Below are 27955 nucleotides of genomic sequence, written 5' to 3' on the forward strand. Positions count from 1 at the left end.
AGTTAAACACCTCATCCAGCCTATCAGAGCACTGCAGCGGTGCTGGTGCTCATGGTTCTGTTCTGCTGCAGAAAGGCTGTGGGTATCATCTTGACCTTTTGGTGGTAGCTGTGATGCTCGGCGTGTGTTCTGTGATGGGCTTGCCCTGGTTCGTCGCTGCCACTGTCCTCTCCATCTCTCACGTCAACAGCCTGAAGGTGGAGTCGGAGTGTTCGGCCCCGGGAGAGCAGCCCAAGTTCCTGGGTATCCGTGAGCAGAGGGTTACCGGGCTCATGATCTTTGTGCTTATGGGTCTCTCTGTCTTTATGACATCTATTCTAAAGGTACGCTCAGTTTATAGTGCAGAAATTTTAATGATCATGATCAAAACTTTGCTGAAAAACCTGCAAAGTATTTGTAACCTATAATGGTATTTGTTCCCTTTTTTTTCTAATTTCTTCATAGTTTATACCAATGCCTGTGTTGTATGGAGTGTTCCTCTACATGGGTGTGTCCTCACTCAAAGGCATACAGGTTAGTGCACTTTCATATTCGCAATACAGGATTGATGTTCTTTTTCATAAAGGCAGCTCAATCTAAGACTATGATGAATTTGTGGTCATGTTGTTTGTATTGCACTGCAGTTCTTTGACCGTATTAAGCTGTTTGGGATGCCTGCAAAGCACCAGCCGGACCTGATCTACCTGAGATACGTGCCGCTGTGGAAGGTTCACATATTCACAATAGTTCAGCTCACCTGCCTGGTGCTGCTGTGGGTCATCAAAGCAACTGCTGCCGCGGTGGTCTTCCCTATGATGGTAAATATAAAATCTCACCCACTCATAGGTAGCATTAACATGCAATTTGGCTAAAAAAGATCAAATACACAAAAGGCATTTACACTTTAATTCCAATCCATCTCAGATTTAATTGGATCATGCTTTGCCACACAACATTTCAAAAAGCTCATAAGTCAAAAAATGTCGAAGTGCATTAAAAAATTTTATGGGTGCAATGCAGTTTTATCAAGTAAAACCGTAATAAAGTGATACAAGGATACATTTACAAGGAAAATAAAGAACAATAGGTAACATTTTACAATAAGGTCCCATTAGTTAATGTTAGTTCATGTTTTAACAATAACACTGAGCAATAGCTACATTTGTTACAGTAGTTATTATGTTGGTTGATAAAAATACAACTGTGTTTTTTTCATCTTATCTCAGGTCCATTACATATTAACAGATACAACTTCTGATTTTAATAATGTATTAGTAAATGAACTTAAAATGAACTAAGATTAATTAATGCTTTAGAAGTATTTTTCATTGTTAGTTGATGTTAATTAATGGAACCTTTATAAGTGTTACCGAACACTATTAAAGAATAAGAAAATTTTTAGTCCAGGTTAAAATATATATAAAAAAAAATTTTATATATATATATTTTAAATAAATAGCCTAGTCTTCAAGTATTTGGTGCTGTGATGAACATCATAGCGAATACAAAAAAAAGTAATGTCTGTTTGAAACATTTAAATACTGTTCAGAAGCAGAAACCAGCGCCTGCTTTGTTTATGAGGTTACGGGGGTATCGGCTGCATTTCTTCTGTTCCATAAGCGCCATCTGCTGTCATAGAGTAACAGGCTATATAACTGTTGTTTCATCCCAATCTGAGTGAAACGTTAAACCCTGTTAATAAGGATTAGAAGTTGAGAAAAAGATGTACTTTTTGGGTAGAGAAATGGGATTTCAAGTGTAATCCAGTAAAATTCTGTAGTATATAATCAGATATTGTTGATTTAAATGTCTTTTTTTCTTGCAATGTGTAAAAGGCGCAAGAACACAGCACTTTCAAAGTGACATAAATATATGCAGCATAACTTCATTATCTCATATTACTTGCATATCTTTCTGAATTTAAATGTTTATTAAAAATTAAAGCAAATTTATTACGCTATCGGCTCTCGGCTACAGGGTTAAGTATACAGTATACTCAGTTTATCCAAGTTTATTGTGCAATTTCCTCAAAAAGCAGCAAAAAAAAAAGGATTCTGTCTCTGCATGCTCGTAGATTGCATTTTAAATGGGGATTTTTTTGTTAATCTTCTTTCAGATTGCACTGCTCATCATCCTTTGTTGCATTTTTTTTTACTCTGTTCTTGTTTTCATCTTCTGTAGGTTCTTGCTCTGGTATTTGTGCGGAAGCTTCTAGATTTCTGCTTCACGAAGAGGGAGCTTAGCTGGTTGGATGACCTAATGCCAGAAAGCAAAAAGAAAAAGGAAGATGACAAAAAGAAAAAAGCAAAAGAGGTATTTGATCAGTACTTAGACTGAAATTTTAAAGATGTCTCTCCTGATGATAAGCAGGTGTAGAACATTTCTGAAGCTCCATCTTAATGGATTTTTTTACTTCTTGTCTAAATGTGTCTGCCCAGGAAGCACAGCGCATGATAGAGGCAGGAAGAATAGAGATCCCCTTTGATGGTAGTGGTCACCTGGGAATCCCTGTGAAGGCCCTTAAAGTCAGGTTGGTGACAGTTCACAAGTCACAGACTTAAACATTTCACGGGATCTCTTTTATACTGCAGCTAAGGCATTTCTTTGTGTGGGTTTCTTTTAAGCAAAGTGTGTTGGCCTCATTCAGTAAGTTTTGACCTGTTTCTTTTGAGACAGATCTGACAGTGTAGCCTCCGGCACCTCATATGAGGAACACACGAGCGGAGTGGTTGGTCTTTTGCCTATACGCAGGCCTGTTTGTGTTCTGGTTCCTGCATACTCCCTCTTTACAGGGGCGAATTCCAATCAGCGTTTTTGCACCCTTGAAAGAAACTTTGGGAAGGGGACGCCATTGGAAGGGGTGTTAAGGCCCGTTCACACCAAGCACGATAACTATAAAGATAACGATAAATATAACTATATATGCGTCCACACCAATGACTGATAACGGTCTTTTTATTCTAAGCACGCGCGCGCCCGCGCTGTGGTTTCAAAGTAGCGAAAATGGAAGACCTGCTGCTGCTTTACGTTACAAAAAAATATCAAAAGAAAAACAGGCGCTTTTGGGTACACAATATCCTTAAAAGACGAGAGGAGATGGGAGAATCCGAATTTTATTATAATTGTTGTTTACAACATGTCATTGAATATGTTTTTGCCTTATTGCCTTTACATGTCTTTGCCAGCAGATGTCCTCAGCCAGCATGCTATGTCCCGAGCACATCTAAACAGTGAATCTAGCAAGTCTAGTGTATTCGATCTAATCTAACAGTGAATTTAGCTGACGAAGTCAATGATGGGATAAAAACATCGACTAGTCAACACCTTTATGTATACAACGCCTTTTTCACTGCAACTTCAGCAATGTTGTCAAAACTAGCGCTGGAAAGCCTACCTGAGGTAATTTTGTTACACTATGCTACTTCTCACCATTTATTCCCAGGATACAACCGATTGCTTTCCATATATCCATCTTTTTTAACGTATCCTTGAAAAGGGGGGTTGACTTGTCAAACAGTGGAGGATTTTTTTGTACCTCGACATGCAATGTCATCTTCCATTTTAAATGCTCGAGACCTTTAAATTAGAATGGATTCTGATTGGCTGTCAGTGTTTTATCGTTCGACAGCTGGAAAGAAATCGTTCTGAAAGTGATCCCAACGATATCGTTCCTCATATCTTTATCGTTATAGTTGTGGTGTGAACTCTGTTATTCTTTAATATGGAGAACGATTTTTAGAATTATATCTTTATAGTTATCGTGCTTGGTGTGAACGGGCCTTTACAAACTGAATTCCTTCATGTAGGGCCCTTCCACAAGTCTGTTAGCGAAGGGAACATGCGAAGGTCACCTAAAGAAAGTATGGTCATGTGACCCAGGGTGACGAATCCTCATGATTCATTTTGAAGCTAGATGTGGGAGAGTTCGAGTTAACATGTATAAACAGTAATTCAAGCTGTTTTGTATGTGATATATTACAGACATTTTTGTCAATTTTAAGTTTAAGTAAGTTTCATATGTAAGAAATGTGTTTAATAGTAGATATGTTAGGTAAATGTGACTACATGCAGGGCCCGAAGAAGAGAAGTGCCCTGTTCTCTCCAAAGTCCCCACTTCAAAGGCTCTCCCTTTCGGAGTGAGTAGGGCATAGGATGCTTTCTTCCAATTGGAATTTGCCCCTGCTCACGATGTTTATCATCACTTATATTTGATTAACACAGAGTATTTTGCACATGACCGTGTGAGTGCATGGTTACGAGTCTAAATCATCTTCTGACAGCTTTGCATTGGTTAACAGTGGTGGGAAACAACAGGTGCACCTCATTCAACTCAACTTTTAACAATGCAGAACAGCTTTATGATGATTGTTGCTTATGATTTAATTTGAATGCTCAGTAATCAACATTCCATGTGTAAACCAGTGCTTAATAATATCCAATCAAATTAGGCAGGCCACTGACAGGCTCATTGACAGACCACTGGTTGACATTGACCAATACACTTGTTAGACTTCACTGACGGGTTTCAAGAGCATTTTACTCCATGTCGGAAGGGTTAACTCCATTTACATTATTATTAGAACAGGGACTTTCATTTAAGATTCAAATGACAGTTGAAGTCAAGTTTACTCTCAAGGCCAAAGTAATCCATATTGTTACACATGGCTCTGGATTTCTTGATTCTGACTGGCCAATTGTGCAATTATCTCTAAGACATTTTATGATTAATCATTATTAAAATTACACTCATATCAAATTTTTGCTCAAACCAGAGGTTTCCTTCATGATGATTATATACAATTTAGACACACTGTACACTACCATTCAAACGTTTGGGGTCAGTAAGATTTTTTGTTTTTTTTTAAGAAATGAATAAAAAATTTTTTGCAAGTATCAAAAGTGACAAAACTTCTGAGGCAGCGTAACGGTTTAATAGGATTGTGGGATATCAAAGGCAGTGAAGGACACATCTATGCTGCCTTCAAAAGGAATCTCAGGAGACAGGAAGTGAAGCTAACATTGGATTCTGACGTGCCTTGAAGCCTTCATACCTTGGAATGCATCCTCCGAAAGCAGCATTTTTACGATTTTGGACGCAGCCTATAAATGGCTTTACTATTTCAAATAAATGCTGTTCTTTTGAAGTTTCTATTCTATATATAGGATTCATCAAAGAATCCTAAAAATTTATCATGGTTTCCACAAAAATATTAAGCAGCACAACTGTTTCCAACATTGATAATAAAAAGAAATGTTTCTTGAGCAGCAAATCAGCATATTAGTATGATTTCTGAGTAATGATGCTGAAAATTCAGCTTTTCCGTCACAGGAATAAATGACATGTAAAAATATATTCAAATAGTAAAACAGTAATTTTGTGAAATATCAGTTTTCATAAAATTTTTCAGTGTTTTTGATAATTAAATGTAGACTTGGAGAGAATTAGATACTTCTTTCTAATAAAAACTAAAAAACTGACCCCAAATTTCTAAATGGTAGTGTAGTTTAGTTTTATTAAACTGCTAGTTGCATTTTAGGTTGCCCTGTGAATGTGATTTTGCTTTGAAAGTCCAAAAAACTTTGAAAGTGTGTATTTGTGTTGTTTTGTTTGGTTGTTTGTTTTAGTAGTAGTTTGGGAAGGTTGTCCATTTTGTCTCAAACCTGCTTAGTGTCCTTTTCATAGTTACTTTATCTAATCTAGATGCAATAGACGGGCTTTACAGAAGAAAAACAATTCCAAGAGGTTGATGTTTAGTTTTTAGCAAGGGAGCAAATACATCTTTGTAATTCTGCTGGTGGTTGACTTAAACAAACATGCTTTGATTACTAACATGACATATTGCTTATGAACAGGGGTGCACATAACTGGATCTGCACATCATATTTTTTCACAACACTTAATGTACATTTAAGACTTAATTTTACTCATTTAACTGTGCTTGCGAGGATACTGAACAAAATGGGCATTTTGGCATTATTGTGTGTGTTTTTATCTGTTGAAGCGCTGTCTGAAGCGGCTTTCTGTGGGCACGAGTGTGTCTCACAGACAGGAGCTTCACAGACACATGTGCCAGTTTTACACACTGTTCTCTTTTGTGTCTTATCACGCGTGAATGGTTTTAAAGCATTGCTTAAATTAGCATGATCATATATTGTAATGCTATCCAAAGGATGACGAAAAACGGATACTGCGTTAATTGCGTAAAATATTTTTAAAGTGCTTCCCTCCACGTTTTCTCCTACGCATCATTTTTTTTTACCACGCATGCGCACTAGTTATGTGCACCCCTGCTTATGAACATCATTACAACACCATTAAATGCTCACCTCTGAAATGACATGAAAGGTCTGTGCTGGGAGGGTTTGTCTTTTGTAAATCTGATGTTTTGTTTCATGCTTTATTAATCAAATGGCCATCAAGCACAGTGCTGGTGAACCGAAAGAGATAAGAGTGTGATGAAGTGTGGCCGACCAGCCGTAAGTGCTCTGATGTGTCTTCTCTGCAGCATTGACCCCTCTGTGGTTAACATTTCTGATGAGATGGCCAAAACTGCTGTGTGGAAAGCTGTTGCCATGAGCTCTGACAGTGCCAAAGTATTGAAACATAGTGCCAGGTAGCCATTCCTAACCTCTGACCTCATCCCTGTTTTTAAACACTTCTCACATCACACTATTCTGCTTCCTCTCATTGCTTCAATGCACAGCCTGTTTCCCTGTATAGATGTTTTTATTTTTTTTAAACAGTAAAGGCCTGTTCATCCAATTTTTCATTTTAATGTAGATTATTGCATTGATTAAGTGCAAATACTTAGGTAATGATGGGTTTATAAATAATTTAAGTATTTTTGTTAAGGAATACATTTTTTTTTGCCTCATTTACGTAAAATGAAAAACGTTTATGTACAAAATTAATGTTTATGTATTTTATTAAAGTATATTTTTATATATTTATTAAAGTTAAGTCTTATTAATTGTCTAGCCTTATTTTGATATTTTTTTAATAATTTTTAAATAAACAAAGAAATGTTATATTATATTTGTATTAAATTAAATGTATAATTTGTTTTGACATATATACACGCGCGCACACACGCACACGCACACTATATATATATTACACACACACACACAACTTTAGACTTTTATATGTTTCGAATACACGCATTTTTTTTCATATGACCAGGCCTTTATCTGTTGTTTAAAAAGTATGCCTGTGAAAAGTTTGTGTGCTGGATACAGTTTGTGTCCTTTTGCACATTTCTGATGTATGACATCATTTTTGTGCTTCATCTAATGTGATATTGTATGTCGCTAGTATGGTGGTATGATTAAAAAATTTAGGAAAATTGTGCTTGGTGACCTTTATTGCAAATGTTCCCTTCATCTTTTCTCTTTGTGTTACAGTGAAGAGAAAACGGCTAGCATTAAGATCAATGTGGAAGACGAGCAGGAGGATAACTGTGAGGATGCAGAGACGTCAATATGAGAGGGCTCACTGTGGACACCCTGCAGGGCCCTTCCCAGAGTCCTCTAGTTTGTAACAGTGTTGCTCTGTTCTGTGAGCCTTACCAACCTGCCTAAGCCAAGCCAAAGTTAGACGTGCCCGATAGAGGGCTGAGAAATGAGTTCCAGGTATATTTATCTAAGTTTCTATTTTTAACCACACCAACAAACCCTTTTTTATTTTGTACAATTTGTTTTTAATATGAATAAAGCACCAATTTTTCAGACATAGGGTATGTTATGAAGAACCCAGGCCTCTTAGGTTTCATATTTGATTTTGATTTTATTTTATTATTTTATTTTTCTCAAGATAGATATAAAGACAAAGTCTTTTAGAATTAGTTTTACACTCAAAAATCCTGTTTTTCATGGTACCACGGTTTTCAAGTCATCATTTCAGATGATTTTCTTTTCAGTACATTAAAATGCTGTTTGTTGCAGAGTGCTGCTTTTTAAAAGAAACAAATGCACATATGAGAAAATGTCTCATTGAGACCAAAGGTAGTGACATTCAGCTGCATGACTGACCTTCCAAACTGTTTTTGGAAAAAAAACGTGCAAAGCGAACACTTTAAAATGTCACATGAAGGACATAATAAACCTGAATGGAAAATAAATTATTATTATTGTACTTTAATTGTAAAAATGTCATTCCCACTGACGGTCTGACAGAATGCTTGATGATTTATGTACACATACTATATTAAAACAGTCGATAGCATAGAATGAGAATAAATTAAACAAACGATTACATTCATTCTTGCAGTCACTCTGAAAATGAATAGCAGTTCAGGACGAATAAAACTAGAGCGAAGTAAATTGTAATAGATTGTGTTATAGAGCTGAGCAATATACGTTTTGCCCCCATTTATTTCATGTTTACATTCTTTTTTAGTGTTATGAAATAGAATTTTGTATTGTTAGTACTTTTGATTTGTACAATGTGTTAATCAACTAATTTATTAACAGTCATTTAACGGTCAAGTATGCGGAGGCGATGGGGCAGAAGGATTTCTGCAGTGTTGTTGGCCTGTCATTTCTTTCCTCTTCTGTTAGCGCTGTTTATGTGCACTTTAGGTAGGCTTACCATCACCACAACAACTTATTTAATCTAGAGCAGTCTCAGGAAACTTCTTTTTTGCACTCTTCCCCCACACTACTTCATCTCCTCAGTGCTTCAAGATCACATGTCCTCCTTTATGCTTTTTATTTTATGAGAAATGTCTTTTAATTTGAACACTGGACAAAAAAGTGCAGCCTCTGCCCCCAACTCTATTTTTTCATGCTGAAAACATTTTTAAAAGCTACAGATGTTGAAGACCCCTTTTTTGCAATATTTATGATACTCCAGCAGAGCAATTGCCATTTATTTTATGTTGTTTTAATGTATTCTTTCAAGTTGCCAAGTGTAGTTGATTTGAAATGAGTAGAGTTTACTTGCAGTAGTGAGCTAGCTTACTGTCCTCATACTTAAACAGCACTTCATGAATCCCACAATGAAAATGGAATACCTCTGACTACTACATGTGAAGGCTCTCTATGATTTTTTTTTTTTTAATCAGTATGTGGTACACTTTTACTATTGCAGCAAGTTACTAGCTAAATTTGATAAGTTAATGTTGGAGTCTGTGGGTGGGAGTAATATTGGATATCTGGAAGATTGTTTTCTGTCATACACCATTAGTATCTTACTGTATAAACCTCACAGTACTGTAGGACTCTGAACAAGTATTGCTGTCGTGGTGTTCTGAGCTTCTGTCTGCACAATGTACATGTACTATTTCAGAATTCTGCTCGGTCAGACAAATATTTCCCTTGTGAACTGGCCAAAATCAAGATTTAAGTAGGAGATACATTGCATTTGTACAATATACAAACAACGGGAGAGAGTTGTCTTTTGTAATGTTGAAGTTGTTTATTAAAGCAATAACTGTTTCTGTTGTCTTTAACCTACCGTGTGTTCATTATTTTTTTCCCCCGATATTTCCATGAATAGTCTTAAAGATACTCTAACACTGTAACTAAAAAAAACAAGTTATTACAATTTTTCAAACTCTATTTTATAATTTCATATAACTGAAACTTATAAGCTATTCCAAAGCTATCAGGACGGATTTCGCAGGAAATTGCATTCATACCTGTTTCACCCATTCACTGGGTCGTCACATCATATCTATGGGGGTAGAATTGTTCCATTATTCCAAATAAATGCATTATGTTCCACAAACAAATGTAAAGAGATTCACAAAAATATATCAAATTCACAAATAAAAAGATTAAGATCCACAAATAAATGTAAAGACTTTCACAAAGAATTATAAAACTCACAAATAAATAGAATGAGATTTGCAGATAAAAAATATATTTACAAATGTTGTTTATACCACAAACACAACTCTGCCGGCATTTATTTGTGAATCGGTTCCTGTCCATTTGTAAATTCCCTCACGCATTCGTGGATTTTGAAACACTTCTAGCGTCGACGTGCAGATATAAATCCACAAATAAGTGGACTCCACCCAACCTTTACCTAAGCCAATCAGATAACGGCCACATTGAGCTGACCAATCGTAGCACGATCTCGCTACAACCAATAACGTTAGGCTTTACACTAGTGCCCTGAAATAACTTTGCCCGTTCGCGATATTTTTTTTCACAGGATGGTAGGGGAAGACTCATGAATATTCATTAGGGAACTCATCCCTGATTGGTCTTAACCCCAGTGACTGGTAGGTTTAGGGGCGGGGTTAGGGGTAGGTCATCAGACCCCCAGTGACGGGTAGGTTTAGGGGCGGGGTTAGGGGGTAGGTCATCAGACCAATCAGGCATGAGTTCCCTAATGAATATTCATGAGTCTTCCCCTACCATCCTGTGAAAAAAAATATCGCTGCCCGTTCATCTGCATTGGCTCAAATCAGGGGCGTGGTAGCGGGGGAAAAAGGGTACAGAGTGTGGGGGGGTTAGGGGGATGGGGCCTTAGAAGTCGCCGAGCTCAAGTCAAAACTCCGTCCAAGTTTATTGATTTAAAACGAGTAGTGCTTCTGCTAAAGAAAATAGTCTGTTCCGTCTCTGAACTGCGTCCATGGCAACGTGTTATACTTAGCAGCTCCGCAGTCTGTTAACAAGAAATAACACACCGCATTCTACATTAGAATTCAACCAAGCCACGTAATAACAAGCAAACCTAACATAAGAAAACTAACATGTTTGCAATGTTAACACATTTTGCCTATGACGTCTGTTTTCTTACCAGAAGATATATGACGTATAATCTTATTTATTGACTATGCTGGCTACATGAAAAATTCATAATTCGTGATAGAGTCTACACTGGACTCGGCGCAGGGCGATACGATGATTCACTAGCCATGTTTCCATCCACACCTTTTTATCCGGATTAAGTGATATCGAATGAAAAATGCCTTATGGAAACAGTAAAATACGATTAAATTTCATGAATATCGACTCAAATGAAATACGTTCGGTCTCATCGGATTTTATCTTGATCGATATACGGCAAATGCGATAAAAGCTGATGGAAACGTTATTTGCCGAATAAATAATGAATTGCGATTAAGTTTTAGGCCCTTTTATGGTTGCAACACGCCACAAAACATAGAAGACGACGAGTTCATTTCCGGCCAGTATTCCCGCTCTGTTTGCGCACACATGGCGGATGTCAACAAAGACAGATGTTAGAGGACAAATCAAAAAAATGCTTCAACCAAAGGGTTTCCGTGAAGTGTCTCTGAACCACGATCTCCCAGAACTGATGGAGCGCTGTCGTTCCCACACCACAGGCTGCCTCCGTTGTCGTCGGGCATTTACGTGCATCTGCATCATCATAGCAATGTGTTTATAGAGTCGTTGTTTTCTTATGTTAGGTTTGCTTGTTATTACGTGGCTTGGTTTTATTTTCAGTTAAATAGTGTAGCCTATCATATAAGTTTAATAAAATGTAGGACTTTGTCAAATATATGTCTGCTCTTGATAATTTACAAACAAAAAGAGTTGTGGACTGCTTCATCAGCTAAATAAACTGCCCACATTGTCCAATCCAGTTGATTAAAACAAATAGTTAATGCTTTAATATTTACACGAACAACAAAGACCCAATGAATGATTAAAATAACAAACCATTTAATTAGTGAAATACAAAATATTTAGTACCTCACATTAGATTAAAAAACAACCACACGAGAACATGAATTATTTAACAGTTCACAAGCACGTCAAATGAAATGTAAAGGACACTTGAAATACAACTGAAAATATGCTACAAATTGATACCTTTAATAACTCTATGGCAGTGATTACAGTCCCTCAGCTTGATTTTAAAAGACTATTATTATTCAATGACATCAGAAAAGACAATTGAGATAAAAACTGTTGCCATTTCCTGACAATTGCATTTCACTGGCCGATGGGAAATGAGCACAACACTGGCAGAATTCTGAACACTGGTAAACCTCAGTACAGAAAGAGAAAATGACATTGACATGATCCAAAGGAAAATACAGCTGAGCTTGACAACATTTTTAAACCATTACATAGATAAAAATAACACTGACTGTGATTTTTTTTACACAAAACCTAAAAGTAACAAAACGAGTAACAAGAATTTTATTTACAACATGACAAATAAAACTGAGTTGGTAGACTTAAAAAAAATAAGACTATAGATTATCATAATCCTCCCATAAACTATATATATTTTTTTGTAAAATATATATATATATATAAATGTACATTTTAAAACTTTCCACAAAAAGGGCTTTACGAAACTTCACAGGTTAAAAATCTTAAAAGGAGTAAATAAAATTAAAAGTGAAATGATTTAGGTCAAGTGAAACAATAATCTGGACCATATGCAACCAGCAGCACCATGGATGGCAAAAATCACAGTCATCCAGACAAAACAAATACATTTCAACAAGCATGAGAGCAGATGGTTAAGGGCAGATTCAATACTGATGGACTCTCGGCGGTGAATCACCTGATTCACCACGGTTTAAACATTTCATACTGATCAAAACAAAACGGACACCAAAGTGGCAGAAGCAGGTCTCAATAAAAACAGATCTGACTTTTACAAAAATAATCATTGCTGTGTATATACACACGTATCAAAGACACAAAACAGTAACATTGAGGGAAATCTGCTGTTATCTCATATCTCTTACTGTTTTGGGAACTCGAAGGACTTTGTAAATGTTGTTGTGAAAGACGGTGGAGAAGTGAGGACGAGAATCCCTCGACATGAGAGTGCAAAGTGGCACTTTTCCTGCATTTTGGATGTCCTCCACATCCCAGATCTCAGGCATGCTGCAGCCGGGCCTGGAGATGAAGAAAATACATGTGTGAGATACAAGAAATTATGGAAGCTTGTTTCTGCCATAAAAAAAAAAAGGTAAAGATAATTTTCCTCACAAATGCGAGTTTATATATATCACAATTTTGACAGAGAAACAAGCTGCGACTTCCGACTTCGTTTTTCAGAGATAAGACTTTCGACTTCATCACAAATATTTTTTTATTATTTTTTTTATTCCTTGTCGGAAATATACGGAGGCCCACTATGGAGGACCAAACCTGCAGAAATTAAAAATGAATAAATAAACAAATAAAAAGGCGAATAAATGTAAAAATAAATAAATAAATTACTATTTATACTTTTATTTCCTTATTTATGTATAATTATATTTTTCCACATTTATTTATTTTTTCATTTATTTATTTATTTTCACATTTATTTATGTATATATATATATTATGTCTACATTTATTTATTTATGCATTTATTTATACATTTATTTATTTATACATTCATTGCTCTGTATGCTAATGAGGGGGGCGTGTTTTACCTAAGACATAGCAATCGATCTCAGAGTGGCAGTGCTGAAGCATTGAGGCCACAGTGACACCTTGTGGTGTGACCAAACAATACCAAGAGGTTTGTGGACAGGACTTTACAGGTCACGCAGGAAATAAATGACTTAGAGATGGGCAATATGGCCAAAATCTTATAACACGGTTTATGTCCTTTAATATGCCCTAACTGTATGTAGCTATATAGGTTTACCATACATAGGCCTACTCTTTATTCCGGACATGGCCGTAAAACATCAGCAGGTCGGGATTTCTAAAATGTCTGGGCACACATGAACAGAATCCGTAGAAACCAGACACTTTGACACCGAAGCGCATCAAATTATCCACTATTAACCAAATTTTATGAAATGCGTTGTAGATCCGTACACAGAAGCTAACTGCATTTTTAATGTAGCCTATCTTCCAAAAACAATGTTGATCGCAACAAACTTTTCCATAAAGAGGTAAATAAGGTAAATAAAGAGAAAATAAATGAATTAAAAATATTATTCCTTTCATGGTTGTAAATATGATTTGAGACTTCATTGCTGTTATTTATTGTAATTTGCAACCACGTCTGCCTTTTGAGAATTGTAAAAATGTACAATTTTGTTAATAGCCTATTTTTTGTTCAACGCCTATTTTGAATGTAAATTGGTTTATTTCTAAAAAAAAAAACGTTCTTCTGCCACCTCGCAAACAACAAAATTAATAAATAAATGCCCCAATTAAAAATGGTGTAAAAAAAGCCTACGTATGTGATCATTCATTATAATTTATTATATATCATAACATGATATACTAGCACACGGGAAGAGTGTTGAAAAATACTTTTTCTTTCTTTTTTGCTGTTTCTTCAGAAAAATAAAAAAAAGTTCCAAACTCCACAGAACCGCTGCGCCTCTAAGCAACACGTTGTTTTCTTACTGAACAAATCAGTGGCCTATTTGAACGAATCAGTGGCCTATTTGAACGAATCAGTAGCCTATTTGAACGAATCAGTGGCCTATTTGAACGAATCAGTGGCCTATTTGAACGAATCAGTGGCCTATTTGAACGAATCAGTGGCCTATTTGAACGAATCAGTAGCCTATTTGAACGAATCAGTGGCCTATTTGAACGAATCAGTAGCCTATTTGAACGAATCACCTGAATTAATGATTGAACTCACTCGTTAAGACGGTGGCTTGGCACCACCTACTGACTGTTTTAGTTTCATACTTAAAAGTATAATTTCATAGATTCTATCATTTCATATTTCAATATTCAAAATATTATATTAAAAAATGAATCTCATAAAATTATTTACGCAACTGTAATTGCAGTGTAAATGCATCCATGGCTCCTCTGCATTAACAGTCTGTGTAAATATCTAATGCCATTCAGAGTCAGTGTCTGCACGTCCCACATCTGCAGTGCGAAGATGGATTTTGTTGAAACTGATTTTACTGGTGACAGCCCTATAGTAGTGCCTTATTAACTGAATTGATCCGTTAAACTTAAGAACTTATAGGCTATATGATGATGCATATAGCCTTTAATAAGGTTTTAAAAAAATGCCCCAGGAAATCAATTTATAGCGGAAATATCACCTCTTTATGGAAAAGTTTGTTGCTGTCAACATTGTTTTTGGAAGATAGGCTACATTAAAAATGCAGTTAGCTTCTGTGTACAGATCTCACAATGCATGTCATAAAATGTGGTTAATAGTGGATAATAAATGGGAAATAAATGACTTAGAGATGGGCAATATGGCCAAAATCTTATAACACGGTTTATGTCCTGTAATATGCCCTAACTGTATGTAGCTATATAGGTTTACCATACATAGGCCTACTCTTTATTCCGGACATGGCAGTAAAACATCAGCAGGTCGGGGTTTCTAAAATGTCTAGGCACACATGAACAGAATCCGTAGATAACAGACTCTTTGACTCTTTTATCCACTATTAACCTCTTTATGGAAAAGTTTGTTGCGATCAACATTGTTTTTGGAAGATAGGCTACATTAAAAATGCATATATACATAAATAAATGTGAAAATAAATAAAATTGAAAATAAATAAAATTGAAAATAAATAAATTAATAAATAAATAAATGTGGAAAAAATATAATTATACATAAATAAGGAAATAAAAGTATAAATAGTCATTTATTTATTTATTTTTACATTTATTCGTATATTTATTTGTTTATTTATTCATTTATTTATTTTTCATTTCTGCAGGTTTGGTCCTCCATACCCCACACATGACATGCAGACAAAAATGTATAATTACTTTCCACAACTTAATTGGTTCCCTCGTTTTAGTAAATTGTAGCCACTTTGCATTCATTTGTTGCCTCGTTTTGATTAAACTGAAACAAGGGAACAAATTACAACATGGCAATAATTTGTCTAAAACAAGGGAATGAATTAATAAAAAAAGAATGACTAAATTTGTGGCCACGATATATTAGGGCTGGGCGGTATATCGAGTTTGTACGATATATCGATGTATTTTTTTGAAACGATATTGAATAAGGCAATAGCGTTTATATCGATACAGTAGTTTGATACGAGCACATCTGAAAAATAGTGGAGTGACGCAGTGTGAGCTGCTGCAGTGAAAGTACATAGTACTATTTGTCCTAAACATGACAAGCTTATATTAAGCGCTTCAAAATAACTGGTAAGATATAGTTGACAAGTTTTAATCAGCTTGCCCTGTCAGATACTGTTGCTGACTGACAGACAAATACTGCCGCTGTTTAATGCGTTTGAGATGTGGGGTAATCAAATGCAGGCTAATATAATTAGTTTGTGCTTTTGTTTTTATTTTAATTTTTAGTTTATCCTTTAGTCAATTTAAAAACAAAAGCATTATTTTGCTTTAAGATTGTAATGTTTACAATATTAGAATGTAATGTGATTTTAACCACCCTTTTGCACATAATATATTGCATAGACTACATTACATTCACTATGTTTGTTTCCATATCCTTCAATATCAAGATTGTTTGTAGGATATCATTGGGCAGGATGTGAAATAAAAAAATTTTTGTTTTAATAAATACCGATTTTCTTTATCCAAATAGAAAAATGTAGAAAGTACCAAGATATATATCGTATATCGCCATTTAACCAAAAAATACAGAGATATGATTTTTTGGCCATATCGCCCAGCCCTACGATACACATGTATATTTTTTCCCACATGTGTGGGGCTCCGTAGAAACAAGCTTCCATAAGAAATGATCAAACTCAGTGGTAGTAATTCAAAGTATTACTTGGAGCGTCTGGTGCACCACGAGTCCTCTAAGATGAAATAGTCCACCTGCAGCTTTAATAAGTTTCGCTTTACTTCCTCAGCTGGCTTTCGGCTGTACATGGAGTACACCATCTTTGTTCTTTCTCTGAATAATGAAAAGATGAAATTAAACACTTTACACAGACAGAATAATATCATAAGAATATAATAATAGGACAAGTACTTAAATAGAGAGACAAAATGTATGTTAAATCATGTCAACCTCAATCCTGCATCTTCATAGTGTGGGTGATTCACTATGGCTCTGCCTGTGGACAGTTTCACACTTGCCATGGTGGGCATAGCACCAGCAAACACAGCATCTACAGGAATATTGCATGGATGCAGACGTCAGAAATTGGTCATTAAATGAGTGGTTTCACTTTGCACAGTTAAAATTGAATCCAAAAGACAGGAGTTTCTCACTAGGGCTTGTGTTGTCCTTGATCCACTCCAGGAGCTCTTCTTGAGGGAAGTTACTGAATTCTCCTATGATGCCCCATTGATTCTGCAGGTTGGCGAATCCTTGAACTGCCATGATGGACAATATTCCCACTACTGTCATCTGAAGTTTAAACTTCTCTCCTACCCAGCCAAACAGCTGCAGATGAAGAGCCAAAGAAACCGAAACATTAGTGAGTCCAACCATACCTTAGATTTAAAAGCTTTTGCCCAAATCAGCTTGGTTGCATTCTGAATATTTTGGAGTGTGTTGGTGAAGAAAAGAAAGTTTCTAATAGAGCGTGAATGGTCGGGTCACCTGTCTGGAGCAGATTAAACAGGACATGATGCACATGTGAGGAGTGAGGAAGAGCTTCAGTCTCATGATGAGCACAGCCAGCACTGCAAACGCCACCAGCTGCAGACTGTGGTACACCAGCTAGAAAAACAATGGACACAATTATGACAAGAGAAATACGGCATCTGGATATCAACTAGTACTCCATGAGTCACTATATATTGTTGAACATATTTTTTGTATATCGTTTTGGTAAAAAAATTGCTATCTTACCACTCCTTTCGCCAACACCTGGGCCCTGCAAGAGAGAGAAGAAAAAATATGGAAGGGCAAAGTCCAATGGAAAACATAAATGTTTGAAAGAAATTAATGATTTTATTTTTTTTAAGGTGAGGTGACAGAAAATATTTTGTAACATTATAAATATGTTTACGGTTTCAAATAAATTATGTTCTTTATAACTTACTATTTATTAAAATAATCATAATAAACTGTATCAAAGTTTCCACAAAAATATTAAGCAGCACAACTTTTTTCAACATTGTTAATAAAAATAAATGTTTGTTGAACATCAAATCAGTCTATTATGTAATGTGTAATGATGCTGAAAATTCAGCTTTGCCATTACAGAAATAAATTATATCTTAAAATAAAAAACAGCTGTTGTAAACGGCAATATTTCACAATATTACGGTTTTACTGTTTTGTTTTTATCAGATTAATGCAGCATTGGTGAGCTTTTTTTCAAAACATTTGTACCCAAAACATTTGTATGTTTAAATTATTATTATTATAGGATCTCTGTGTGGAGCTCAGCGACTGTTGTCAGACTCCGTGTGCATACACAGATCTCCCTGGATTATTACAAGCAAAAGATATAAATAACTGGCATAAGATACTAACGTGACTAAGACTTTCGCACAATTATATATATATCTATCACATGTCCCCCATTTTTTCTGCTCACCATTTATGTCTAAAACAATCATGCCAATAAAGTACTGTAGAATGCATAGAATAGAATACAAAACATAGAATACTTACTCCTCTGTTTCATCATCCTCTGACTTTTCTGCCTTCTCATTTTTGAGGAAAATGATAACATCCTGCACAGTCTGTCCTCAGGAAGCAAAATGAGGAAGCATATGCAGGGAGTATTAGTACATAAATAACTTGGTTCCCCTCTATAAAAGGCTAAACTCTAGACTAACTGATAAACTCAGAAGACTGACAGAAAACTGTAAACTTAGAAGAATATTGGGGCAAACAGATAAAGGCAGGACACACATAAAACTTAGGAGAGGGAAACCATCCATTATCTAAGAGAAAACAACTCACCCTTCCAGCAATAAAACCCACTATCAGCATGTTAACTGGAAGCAGCATGGTTTTGATGTACCGGATGAGAGTCTGAAAACACATGAAATGAGCTTGTGAAAAAAAGCTTTAAGGGGAAACCAATGACTGACTGCAAGAAAATAGATCGTCCTGATCACGTCGCCCACCTCTGCTTCAATGAAGTCAAACTCAGCAGCACACGTGTACATCATCGTGTCAAAGTCTTTGTAGCTTGTGAACTTGGATTTGATAAGACTGCTAATGTGGGCCTATTTAAAAAAAGAAAGAAAAAAAAAGTCAAAAGCCCTGAGAACTGTGTAAAGAACCCCTCAGGCTAAAGCCAACTGATGTTCACAGCAAGAAGAAACAGCATTTGGTTCCCAGCACTGCTCTCATTTGACTCACATCATCTGACGCCCCAAAGATCACAGAAAGCATGAATTTCAGGATGACAGTGGAGACCACCCATGCAAGACACTGCATCACCTAACAAAAACACCACAATTGTTTTTGGTTAGTCAATTTTTTTGTTAGTCAGGCACATTATTATTGATGCATCAGCATACACTGGATGTGCTCTCTTACCCATGTGAAGATTCCAGGTTTGAACGTACAAATCAAACGGTGCCTCAGAGCAATAACTCCCTGAAACGAAAGAAGACCAACCAGTAAAGCTGATGTTTCTTCCATAGACTGTAAAAAATATGGAAAAATGGAAATATGGAAATATGGAAACCCGAAGGTTTCTGAAGAGCATTTTTGAAGTCTAAAGTGGGCCTAGCAGCCCGACAAAAGCACAAAGGCGGCAGAAATGCCTAATTCAATTGCTGGAATTAGCTGAGTGATGTGACGCCTAATAATAGACAGTAGGCAAATGGCCAGTAGTGAAGGTGAGGCAGCGACAATCTACCTGTCACTCAAGTGGCCACGCCCTTAATTATGCAGAATTTTAAGGCCTAATATATTTTAAACGGTTGAGTTGTAAAAAAATTAAAATCCGCCCAGTTGTCATGAAGGGCAAAATTAGGTATACAGACCACTTTTTGCACCAGGCTGTAAACATGGGGGGTATATGGGATTGACTCTCTTTTGTAGCCTGTCTCTAACGGCCAGTCGATGAAATGCAGTTTAAATCACTTCTGTGTTGGTTTCAAGAGAGAGACAGGAAGGTTGCCGCTTGGTTTCTTCACAGTATGTTTGTGTTTGAGGTCATCTATTTGTATGCACTTTGTACTTAAAGGGTTAGTTCACCCCAACAAAAAAAAAGTAATCAATTACTCACCCTTTATGTTGTTACAAACCCGTAAGACTTTTGTTCACTTTCGAAACACTTAAAAAAGTTAATAAAGAGTTCATAAAACTAATCAATATGAATTGAGTGGTTTAGTCAACATTTTGAAGAGAGACACAATCGCTTAATATAATGAACAGATTGAATTTAGGCTTTTATTCACAAATAAATGTTCACATATAAACATTGATCAGTGAACATAAAAAGAAGCTAAACCATAGCTTCTTGGTGTGCGAGAACAAACCTCATTAGTTCCTGAGGAAGCTCAAACGTGCTGCGTAACACGAGAATGAACCTTATTGGTTCTCATACATCAAGTGAATATGCTTGAGCTTCTGTTTATTAATGATGAATGTTTATATGTGAATAAAAGCCTAAATTCAATCTGCTTATCATATTAAGCGATTGTGTCTCTTCAGAAAATTTGGACTAAACCACTCAATTTATATGGATTAGTTTCACAATCTCTTTATGAACTTTTTGAAGCGTCAAAGTGATAGTTGTGTAGCGGTCAATGGAGGGACAGAAATCGCTCAGATTTCATTAAAAAGATCTTTATTTTTGTTCCGAAGATGAACGAAAGTCTTGTGGGTTTTAGAACGACATGAGGGTGAGAAAATTACAGAATTTTCTTTTTTGGGTGAAACTAACCCTTTAATCATGGATACTTATTCAGTCAGGCTATGGCACTATTTGCCTAGCATGTTCTCTGAAAGACAACATTCACATCAGAAATCATTTCACAATCATATCAGCTGCTGGTGTACTTAGAAACCATCTATCCAGAGCAAGTAGCAAATGGATGTGAATACAGTAATGAGACCTCACACACTGTCCAACTCACCCAGATAGAAACCAGTGAAGAGGCGTAGAAGGACGTCAGCAGCATCGAGTTCCCGAACATTAGCAGAAAACAGACGGCCAATGATATCTGTGAGGAGCAGTCAGTTCATCAGTGAATCAGAAAGACAACATTAACAATATTGTGGCTTCATAAATTAGGCCTATATTACTTTACATTACCATGTGTGTCACTAAAATGGACTGCATTTTCGTCGGACTCAGATATCCCAGGATATATGAAGCAAAAAGGGATGCGACCTGTGAAACACACAAACATTCTTGTCATAGCATCCTTTGTTATCTTGCTGCAAAACAATTTCTCATAAAGGTTTCAATTTAAAACGCATGCATCATGCAATCAAGTTAGACTTATCTACAGTCAGTCTTCTTCAGAAAAAGAAATATGATTACAAATTAGTCTGACTCTGGAAGTGAACTGTATACATTTCTTTTAGGAGACATACACTCCCGTTCAAAAAGTTAGGATTATGGAAGGTATTTATTTTGAAAGAAAGAAATTTATACTTTTATTCAGCAAGAATGCATTAAATTAATCAAATTTAAAAACATTTATAATGTTGCTAAAAAGCTTTGCCATCAAGGAACAAATTATATTTGAAAACATTTGAATAGAAAACAGTTCACAATATTGGTGTTTTTACTATGTTTGATCAAACTACAAACATAAAAAATACAAAACTTTGAAAGGTAGTGAATGTCTATTATTTCAGGAACACTTTTATCTAGTGTAAAAGTCAAATGTAATTGTGTTCAATTTCAGCGGGACATTCAAGGATGAAAGGTTGCCGAAACTAAATGTTACATTTGGCTGCTTGCCTGTACTCCCTTCAAATATCAACATTTAGACACTAAGCATTTCGTTTGGCATGCATACTATCTAGTTATTTCTTCAATCACTTACCTGGGTAAGTAAGACAAATTGAGCAAACTGCCACGGCAGCATGAAGAAAACATTGGAGATTCCCAGAGCCATCATGGTATGCTTGCTTGGGTTCCTTGTCCTTCCAAAAATCAAAAATTTCCAATAAGAATAGATCTTAATTGTATAGAATAATTCAAATCTGTACTATCTTTGTACTGATAAATAAAGTACATATCAACACAAACGCAGCATTAAATTACATGGGATTTAAGTAAAAGTAGGTGGGTTAGAGGAAAAACACACAAAGATTGCTTAAATGTCTTAGGTGAATATATAAAATCTAAAAGATCTAAGCCATCTCAAAGTACAAATATAAAGAGTGATGTGAACATGAAAGCTTTAATATGAAGTAGGAATACATAGGAAGAAAGCAAGTTACCGGAGGATGCATGTGAGCAGAAGCATCTGCAGAACCAGGAAGGGGTAAGAGAAGCTCTCTCTCAGAGGTGGCGTCCACATGACCCGAGTACTCTGGGATTCAAGGGTTCAAAACAGAGATGAAAGCTCTAAATACTAGGAGACTGTAGTGAAATAAAACACTATCCACACATGCTTAAGAAAACATCAGCTTTACCTCTCCATGGTTAAAGAAGAAACACAGAACTGTAACAGTCCCACCCAGTCGACTGCCACTATAAGAACAGCCAAAATAGAAAGTGCATGTTTTGATTTAGTTTTTGAAACAACACAGTTAGGATCAACCATTTGGAATTAAAACTGAACTTCTTAAAGATCCACTTCCTTCCGTATCGATTGAAGGACTCTCCTCTGACTGAGGTGTTTAATCCGGGTCATCTAGGCTCTATTACCTTAAATATGTTCCATAAATAAAGAACAGACTCATCATCGCCCCATTTAACAGGAACACAAAGGTGACATAGAAGTATGCAGGGTCTCCCAGACCTGTGAAAAAGCCACTCAAGTAAGTAAATATCTGCAAAATGAAGAACACAGTCAGTCACACATTCAATAAAATGGCACCTTCTGCCTTCACTTTCTCTTGCACATCCAAAAACACTTTAAAAATAAACATCTTGGTGATGAGTGTGTTAGCAGAAGTGAAAGTTGCAAAAAATGAGCAGGTGCAAAAATAGGCTTAAGACATTTCTAAAGCGTTAATACTAATTATAACTACAGACAAGGAAACTTTTCAAGGACAGTAAGACAAATTAGAAGGTGATTGTAATAATAAATAAAGTTATCCCATTTCATAGTGTTATTTACAATGTACTCTACTTCAAAAGCTCAAATATTTAACAAAAACAAGTAGATGTTTGGGTCAAACAAGGCTTCTCAAATACCTTCACAACTCTCCACGGGATCCAGACCCTCCCCTCTGTTTATGGTCCAACACATCTTGGTAGGGAACCCTAAGAAATCCATTGTGCTGGTGAATGCTCTGTACCAGCTGGCCAGGACCACCTGCAGTACAAGAGAAAGTTAATTTCAAAGCTCAAGCAAAAACTGTGGCATGAAGACATTTCATTGACATTCAGAAGATGGCAATCATCTTACCTCAGGGTACAAGTTGAACCTCTTTAAAGTGTTTATCACCAGAGGGTATTCAGTGAGCCGGTCATTCATGATCATGTAAAGACCATCCATGAAGGAAGTAGCCTCAATGATGGTCTTGAAATATGAGTAATACAGTCCCTATAAAGGGGAAAAGTGTAAGGTATACACACACACACACACTGAGGTTGAACAATGAAACTGAAACACTGGCCAATATAGCGTTGGGGTTTTCATGCCTATATATGCGAAGCCTGGTGGCCAACCTTTAGGGATATTACACATTGGTCCATGTCTCTGTGGCTCAACTGTGACCGGGACAGCAACTCTTTGTGGTGTATCGAAAGCTATGGTTTCCAGGGTAATGTCAGCATACCTCCATGAAGGACGAAACACATCCAACAGGAGTAACTACTGTTGAGACAAGAGGAAGCTGTCTGAAAGAGAAGTCTAGGTACTAACCCAGATTGTATCCCAAAAAAACCTAAAACCACAGCTGCCCAGCTCACTGCAGTATTAAACGCGCAACTCGACTCTCCTGTTTCTACAAAAATGGTTTGTCTGAAGCTCCAACAGTGTCAGTATTCATGGTTGATCACTTGTGCCAATGCCAAATGTCGGGTTCAATGGTGTCAACGGTGCAAATCTTGGGCTATGGACAATGTGAAACATGTGTTGTTCTCTGATGAGTCCACATTCACTGTCTTTCCCACATCCATGGGAGTTATGGTGTGGAGAAGCCCCAAATAGGCTTAACACCCGGACTGTTGCTGCCCAGATTGAATCACGGCGGTGGATCAGTGTGTGAAGATTTGAGCTGCAATATCATGGCATTCTCTGCTAAGCTTAACGGGCACGTCACTGCCAAGGACTACTGAACCAATCTAGAGGACTGTGTGAAGGGGGTGCCGGGCATCAGCATTATAATGCACCAATACACACAGCCAGACTTGTGACAGAATGGTTTTGATGAACATGATAGTGAAGTTTTAATGTCACAGTTACCAGATCTTAATATTTTTGAGCTACTTTGGGGTATTTTGGAGGAGCAAGTCAGAAAATGTTTTCCTCCACCAGCATCACAGTGACCTGGCCGCTGTTCTGGGAGAGGAATTGCTCAAAATCCCTCTGGCCACTGTACAGGATTTGTATCTGCCATTTCCAAGATGAATTGATGCTGTAACCCTAGCCCATACTAATAAATGATTGTGGTTCGCCAAGTGTTTCAGATTCATTGTATATAAAACATACATACATGAACACACTAATATGTGAATTCTACAAAGAAGTAATAACCATCTCCGTTCGAAAAGCCATTTCCTTTTCCAAGGACGACATGTGTGAAAAGTGTCTGTCATTTTCAAATAGATGTGAGAGATGATACCTGAGAAATACAGGACAATTTATTTATTTATTTAGTCTTAAGAGGAACATTATTATCAGTTTTTAAAGTCTAAAGCTACTTACCAATGTAAAGATCCCGCAATAACAGCTGTGGAAAGAAATATATCAGGTTAGGCGACTTTGCCCAGGTAAGACAGACCTATGAGACAGACCGCTACGTGGCCACATTCATTTGAGGACTCTTATCTGACCAACCAAACTCTAGTCTCTAGTAGATGACGTCTAGAAATTGCCTAGTTTAATACAGATTAACGAATCTGATCAATTATTTGAATAAATTAACAACGATATTAAAACTTTGTCATGAACAAATCTTAGGAATTGTGAGTAACAGTTACATGTGTGGTCATCATTGGCTAATAACTGAAGTGAAATTAAATTTGATTGGTTGCCAAGTACAGTTAACACGTGAACATTCACAATTAACCCAAATTGTAAACTGGTAATTTAGTGTTGTTTAAGACTAAAAGCTCTATACAACTTTGTTGTTTACTAGCCGAGCTGCTTGATCCTGAGAACATGCTAGATGCTAATCTGAATAACCGTTAGCTACCTAGCGGCTAAGAAACAAAGCCTTACCGAGAACCAGAACAGTTATTCCTCTTGCAAAAGCAGATGGGCTCAACCCCAATTTGTTTCTAATGAACCCAGCAAAAAGTCCGTTTTTACTCTGGTAAGCCGAGCCTTTCCCATCTTTCCCACGTCTGCTTTTCCCCGAGACGGACTGACTCCTGTCCTTCTCGCTGCTCTGGTCCTTGGCATTTGGTTTTCTCGTTTTAGCTACCATGTTTTCATATTTCTGTCCGTAATAGAGGAACAACAGGAGCGTAGATACGCGATAAAATCAGTTGTTTCACTCTTCCAAACGCCTCACATCTGTATCTCTGCCACAGTTTGAGAGCTCTGGGACTTCAGTGATCTGTTGAATGAAGCGGGCATCGCCCCCGTCTGGGCGCAGCGCTCATCTGTCAGCGTCACTTACCATGGCAACGCGATTAAAGAACCTGTGGGTAGCACTGGTCTATAATGACTTCAGCAGTCTGTTGCCAAATTATAGGCCTAATATCATTTGAGGAGATAGAAGATGGGTTATAGTAAATAATCAGAATAAAATAAAAAAATGATTAGATAGATTACAAATTTGATTAGATAAAAAAGATAGACAGACAGACAGACAGACAGATAGATAGATAGATAGATAGATAGATAGATAGATAGATAGATAGATAGATAGATAGATAGATAGATAGATAGATAGATCTTTTTTGGAATCGTCGGTCGCTTTGCCTGTTTTTGAATGACTAAAAAGAACCGGTTCATAGGAGTCATTTGTTCTGGAATCGGAATACACTGCCTCAGGAATCATGTGCTGTAATGAAATCGGCCGCTTGATGTCGCTGTGATACAGCAAATCGATACAGAGGCACCAAAAAGTATGGGACAAATAAAACCCCACACATTTCAAATGTATGGATGCTGTTGCATTGCATAACCAAACAAACATATGTTTAGAAGAAAATAGCACAAGTAATTTCACAAAAAGAAGTTGGGATTTGAATAATCAAACAACAGATATAGGCTCAAGCCTTGCATGTGAAACAGGGCAGTAGAGTCTTCAGACATTCATTTATAGTTTGGCTGCAGTTATTGCATTTGTAAAAATGGCTAGAATAGTAGGTATGTATAGGCTATGTTTAGTTTTAAATGTGTAGAGTCATTTGTTTACATTGGTTTAATATTTTATTTAGGCTAGCAATAAAAGTCATACATTTTTAAGTGTGGCTTATGTGTCCAAAAACATTTTGTGAAACATTTATGTGAGTTCACAGTGTAACCTTTTGATGGTACCACAATAAGTTGAATAAAAGTTCTTGAAGTGGGCAAGGAGCGGATGGAACTAAAGCAACAGGAATCTATTTAGCTTGGAACATGCTGAGAATTATACTGGACTCCTTTTTGATGGTGACATCACAAATGTTTCTCTTCCTTTTGACTTGTAGGTCTTGGGATCAGAAAAAGCTTACTTTCACTGTAAAACATGCATGAGAACCTAATGGATACAATGACTTATACAGTTTGTCTGGTTCCCATAGAAAGAAATAACGCTGTTTTAATTCCTTGTAATAAATTATTAATAAAACATATTATTAATGATTAGGGAAACATAAAGATGCCCCCCTTAAGAACAATATTTTAACATATTTAGATACAAGTTTAGCATGTGCTGGATGATGATGCATGTAGCCAGTGTGTTATAATAGGAAATAAATAGAAACATTTGCTAGTTTTGTTGTTATAAAACAAAGAGTAAAATTATTCAAAGAAGTACATTTTTGCAGAATGTATAAATGACTTTTGATATCATTTTTATTGTTATTTATATATTTTTAAAGTGTCATTAATATTCAATACTAAATTTTATTTAAAATAGAATTTTGACAATTTATTTGAATAATTGAATAGCCAATGATAGACAAAGCAGAATCACAGTAAAAGAGATTCTTCTGAAAGTTAAAAATTATTCTGTGACTTATAGGCATATAAATATTTACATATTTAATTTCCAATATTTTAATTGAAGAAATATCATAAAAGCATCACTATGAATGCAAATTTAATTTCACTCAACTAACCTATAGATTTTAATGAAAGCGAAGAAGTCTAAAATGTACCAATAATCAAACCCGATTAATTTTAAATCGAATGATTATTATATTAAAAATTAATAACAACACAAGTAACAACATGGCACTCTGGGCCTTCTGAGCTAATTCTGGGTGGATCATCTTACCCCAAGGGTCTAATTTTATATTTTTTATTCAAAATAAAAAACAATAAATTTTACCCTACATATACACAACAAATAGACACAAAAAATATATATATTCACCATAATAGAGACACAAAATTAGATCAATTAACCTCAAAAACTGTTTCGCCTGACTAAATCTCACAAAAGTTGATATTCAGATGAAAAGACAAAATCAAAAATAGGGTAGCCGTTCATTAAAAGTGCTGAGATGAGATTTTGTATAATCCATGGTCAGGAGAAAAATTAAGGTGGGGAGACACCCTAGAACGTGTGTATATATGTATATTATTAATAACAAATTATTATTTTACCAAATTATTAATGAATCATTAATTCATTATAAATTAATTTCCTGTTGACAGTCAATGCAGATAGCAATTTTTAATTATTTAGCTTATAATCTTTATTACAAAGATTTACCTGGTTTAA

General features: G+C 36.0%; 2 protein-coding genes across 19 annotated transcripts in view; one reads left to right on the forward strand and one right to left on the reverse strand.

The window, feature by feature from the left end:
• Positions 1-9431, forward strand: part of slc4a7 (solute carrier family 4 member 7) — a 46061-nt gene extending 36630 nt beyond the window's left edge. For 7 of the 18 annotated variants that reach the window (XM_077214864.1, XM_077214851.1, XM_077214863.1 and 4 more), the window contains 6 exons: positions 72-323; positions 445-513; positions 624-797; positions 2161-2292; positions 2418-2509; positions 7384-9431. In XM_077214864.1, coding sequence (XP_077070979.1) covers positions 72-323; positions 445-513; positions 624-797; positions 2161-2292; positions 2418-2509; positions 7384-7465 — 801 coding nt within the window. In that variant the 3' untranslated portion in view covers positions 7466-9431. Of the gene's footprint in view, positions 1-71; positions 324-444; positions 514-623; positions 798-2160; positions 2293-2417; positions 2510-2655; positions 2708-6485; positions 6594-7383 lie in introns of those variants that run through there. The other 11 variants (XM_077214860.1, XM_077214859.1, XM_077214858.1 and 8 more) reach the window with 3 other exon arrangements.
• Positions 9432-12048: 2617 nt separating this feature from the next.
• dpy19l1l (dpy-19-like 1, like (H. sapiens)) lies at positions 12049-25674 on the reverse strand. The gene is made up of 22 exons (XM_077214842.1): positions 25294-25674; positions 24778-24802; positions 24607-24694; positions 23314-23451; positions 23100-23220; positions 22608-22701; positions 22373-22430; positions 22178-22269; positions 21778-21877; positions 21036-21113; positions 20857-20943; positions 19307-19366; positions 19127-19207; positions 18889-18990; positions 18722-18793; positions 18428-18498; positions 17657-17681; positions 17405-17524; positions 17071-17245; positions 16868-16967; positions 16625-16750; positions 12049-12819 (listed from the first exon to the last, which is right to left on the reverse strand). The coding sequence occupies exons 1-22, from the start codon at positions 25499-25501 to the stop codon at positions 12648-12650; spliced, it is 2193 nt and encodes a 730-aa protein (XP_077070957.1). The 5' UTR covers positions 25502-25674; the 3' UTR covers positions 12049-12647.
• Between the last annotated feature and the right edge of the window lie 2281 nt (positions 25675-27955).

Source organism: Siphateles boraxobius, unplaced genomic scaffold (genome assembly GCF_051911475.1).
Source record: "Siphateles boraxobius isolate OS27281-9 unplaced genomic scaffold, OSU_SipBor_1 68, whole genome shotgun sequence".
NCBI lineage: Eukaryota > Metazoa > Chordata > Actinopteri > Cypriniformes > Leuciscidae > Siphateles > Siphateles boraxobius.

Excerpts from the sequence above, each read along its gene's own strand:
- dpy19l1l (XM_077214842.1), bottom strand. The coding sequence starts at position 25,501 with ATGGTAGCTAAAACGAGAAAACCAAATGCCAAGGACCAGAGCAGCGAG. Across the intron at positions 17,525-17,656 it reads AGGTGTTGGCGAAAGGAGTG|CTGGTGTACCACAGTCTGCA; the intron begins GTAAGATAGCAA and ends TTGTTTTTCTAG. Across the intron at positions 16,751-16,867 it reads TATGAAGATGCAGGATTGAG|AGAAAGAACAAAGATGGTGT; the intron begins GTTGACATGATT and ends TTCATTATTCAG.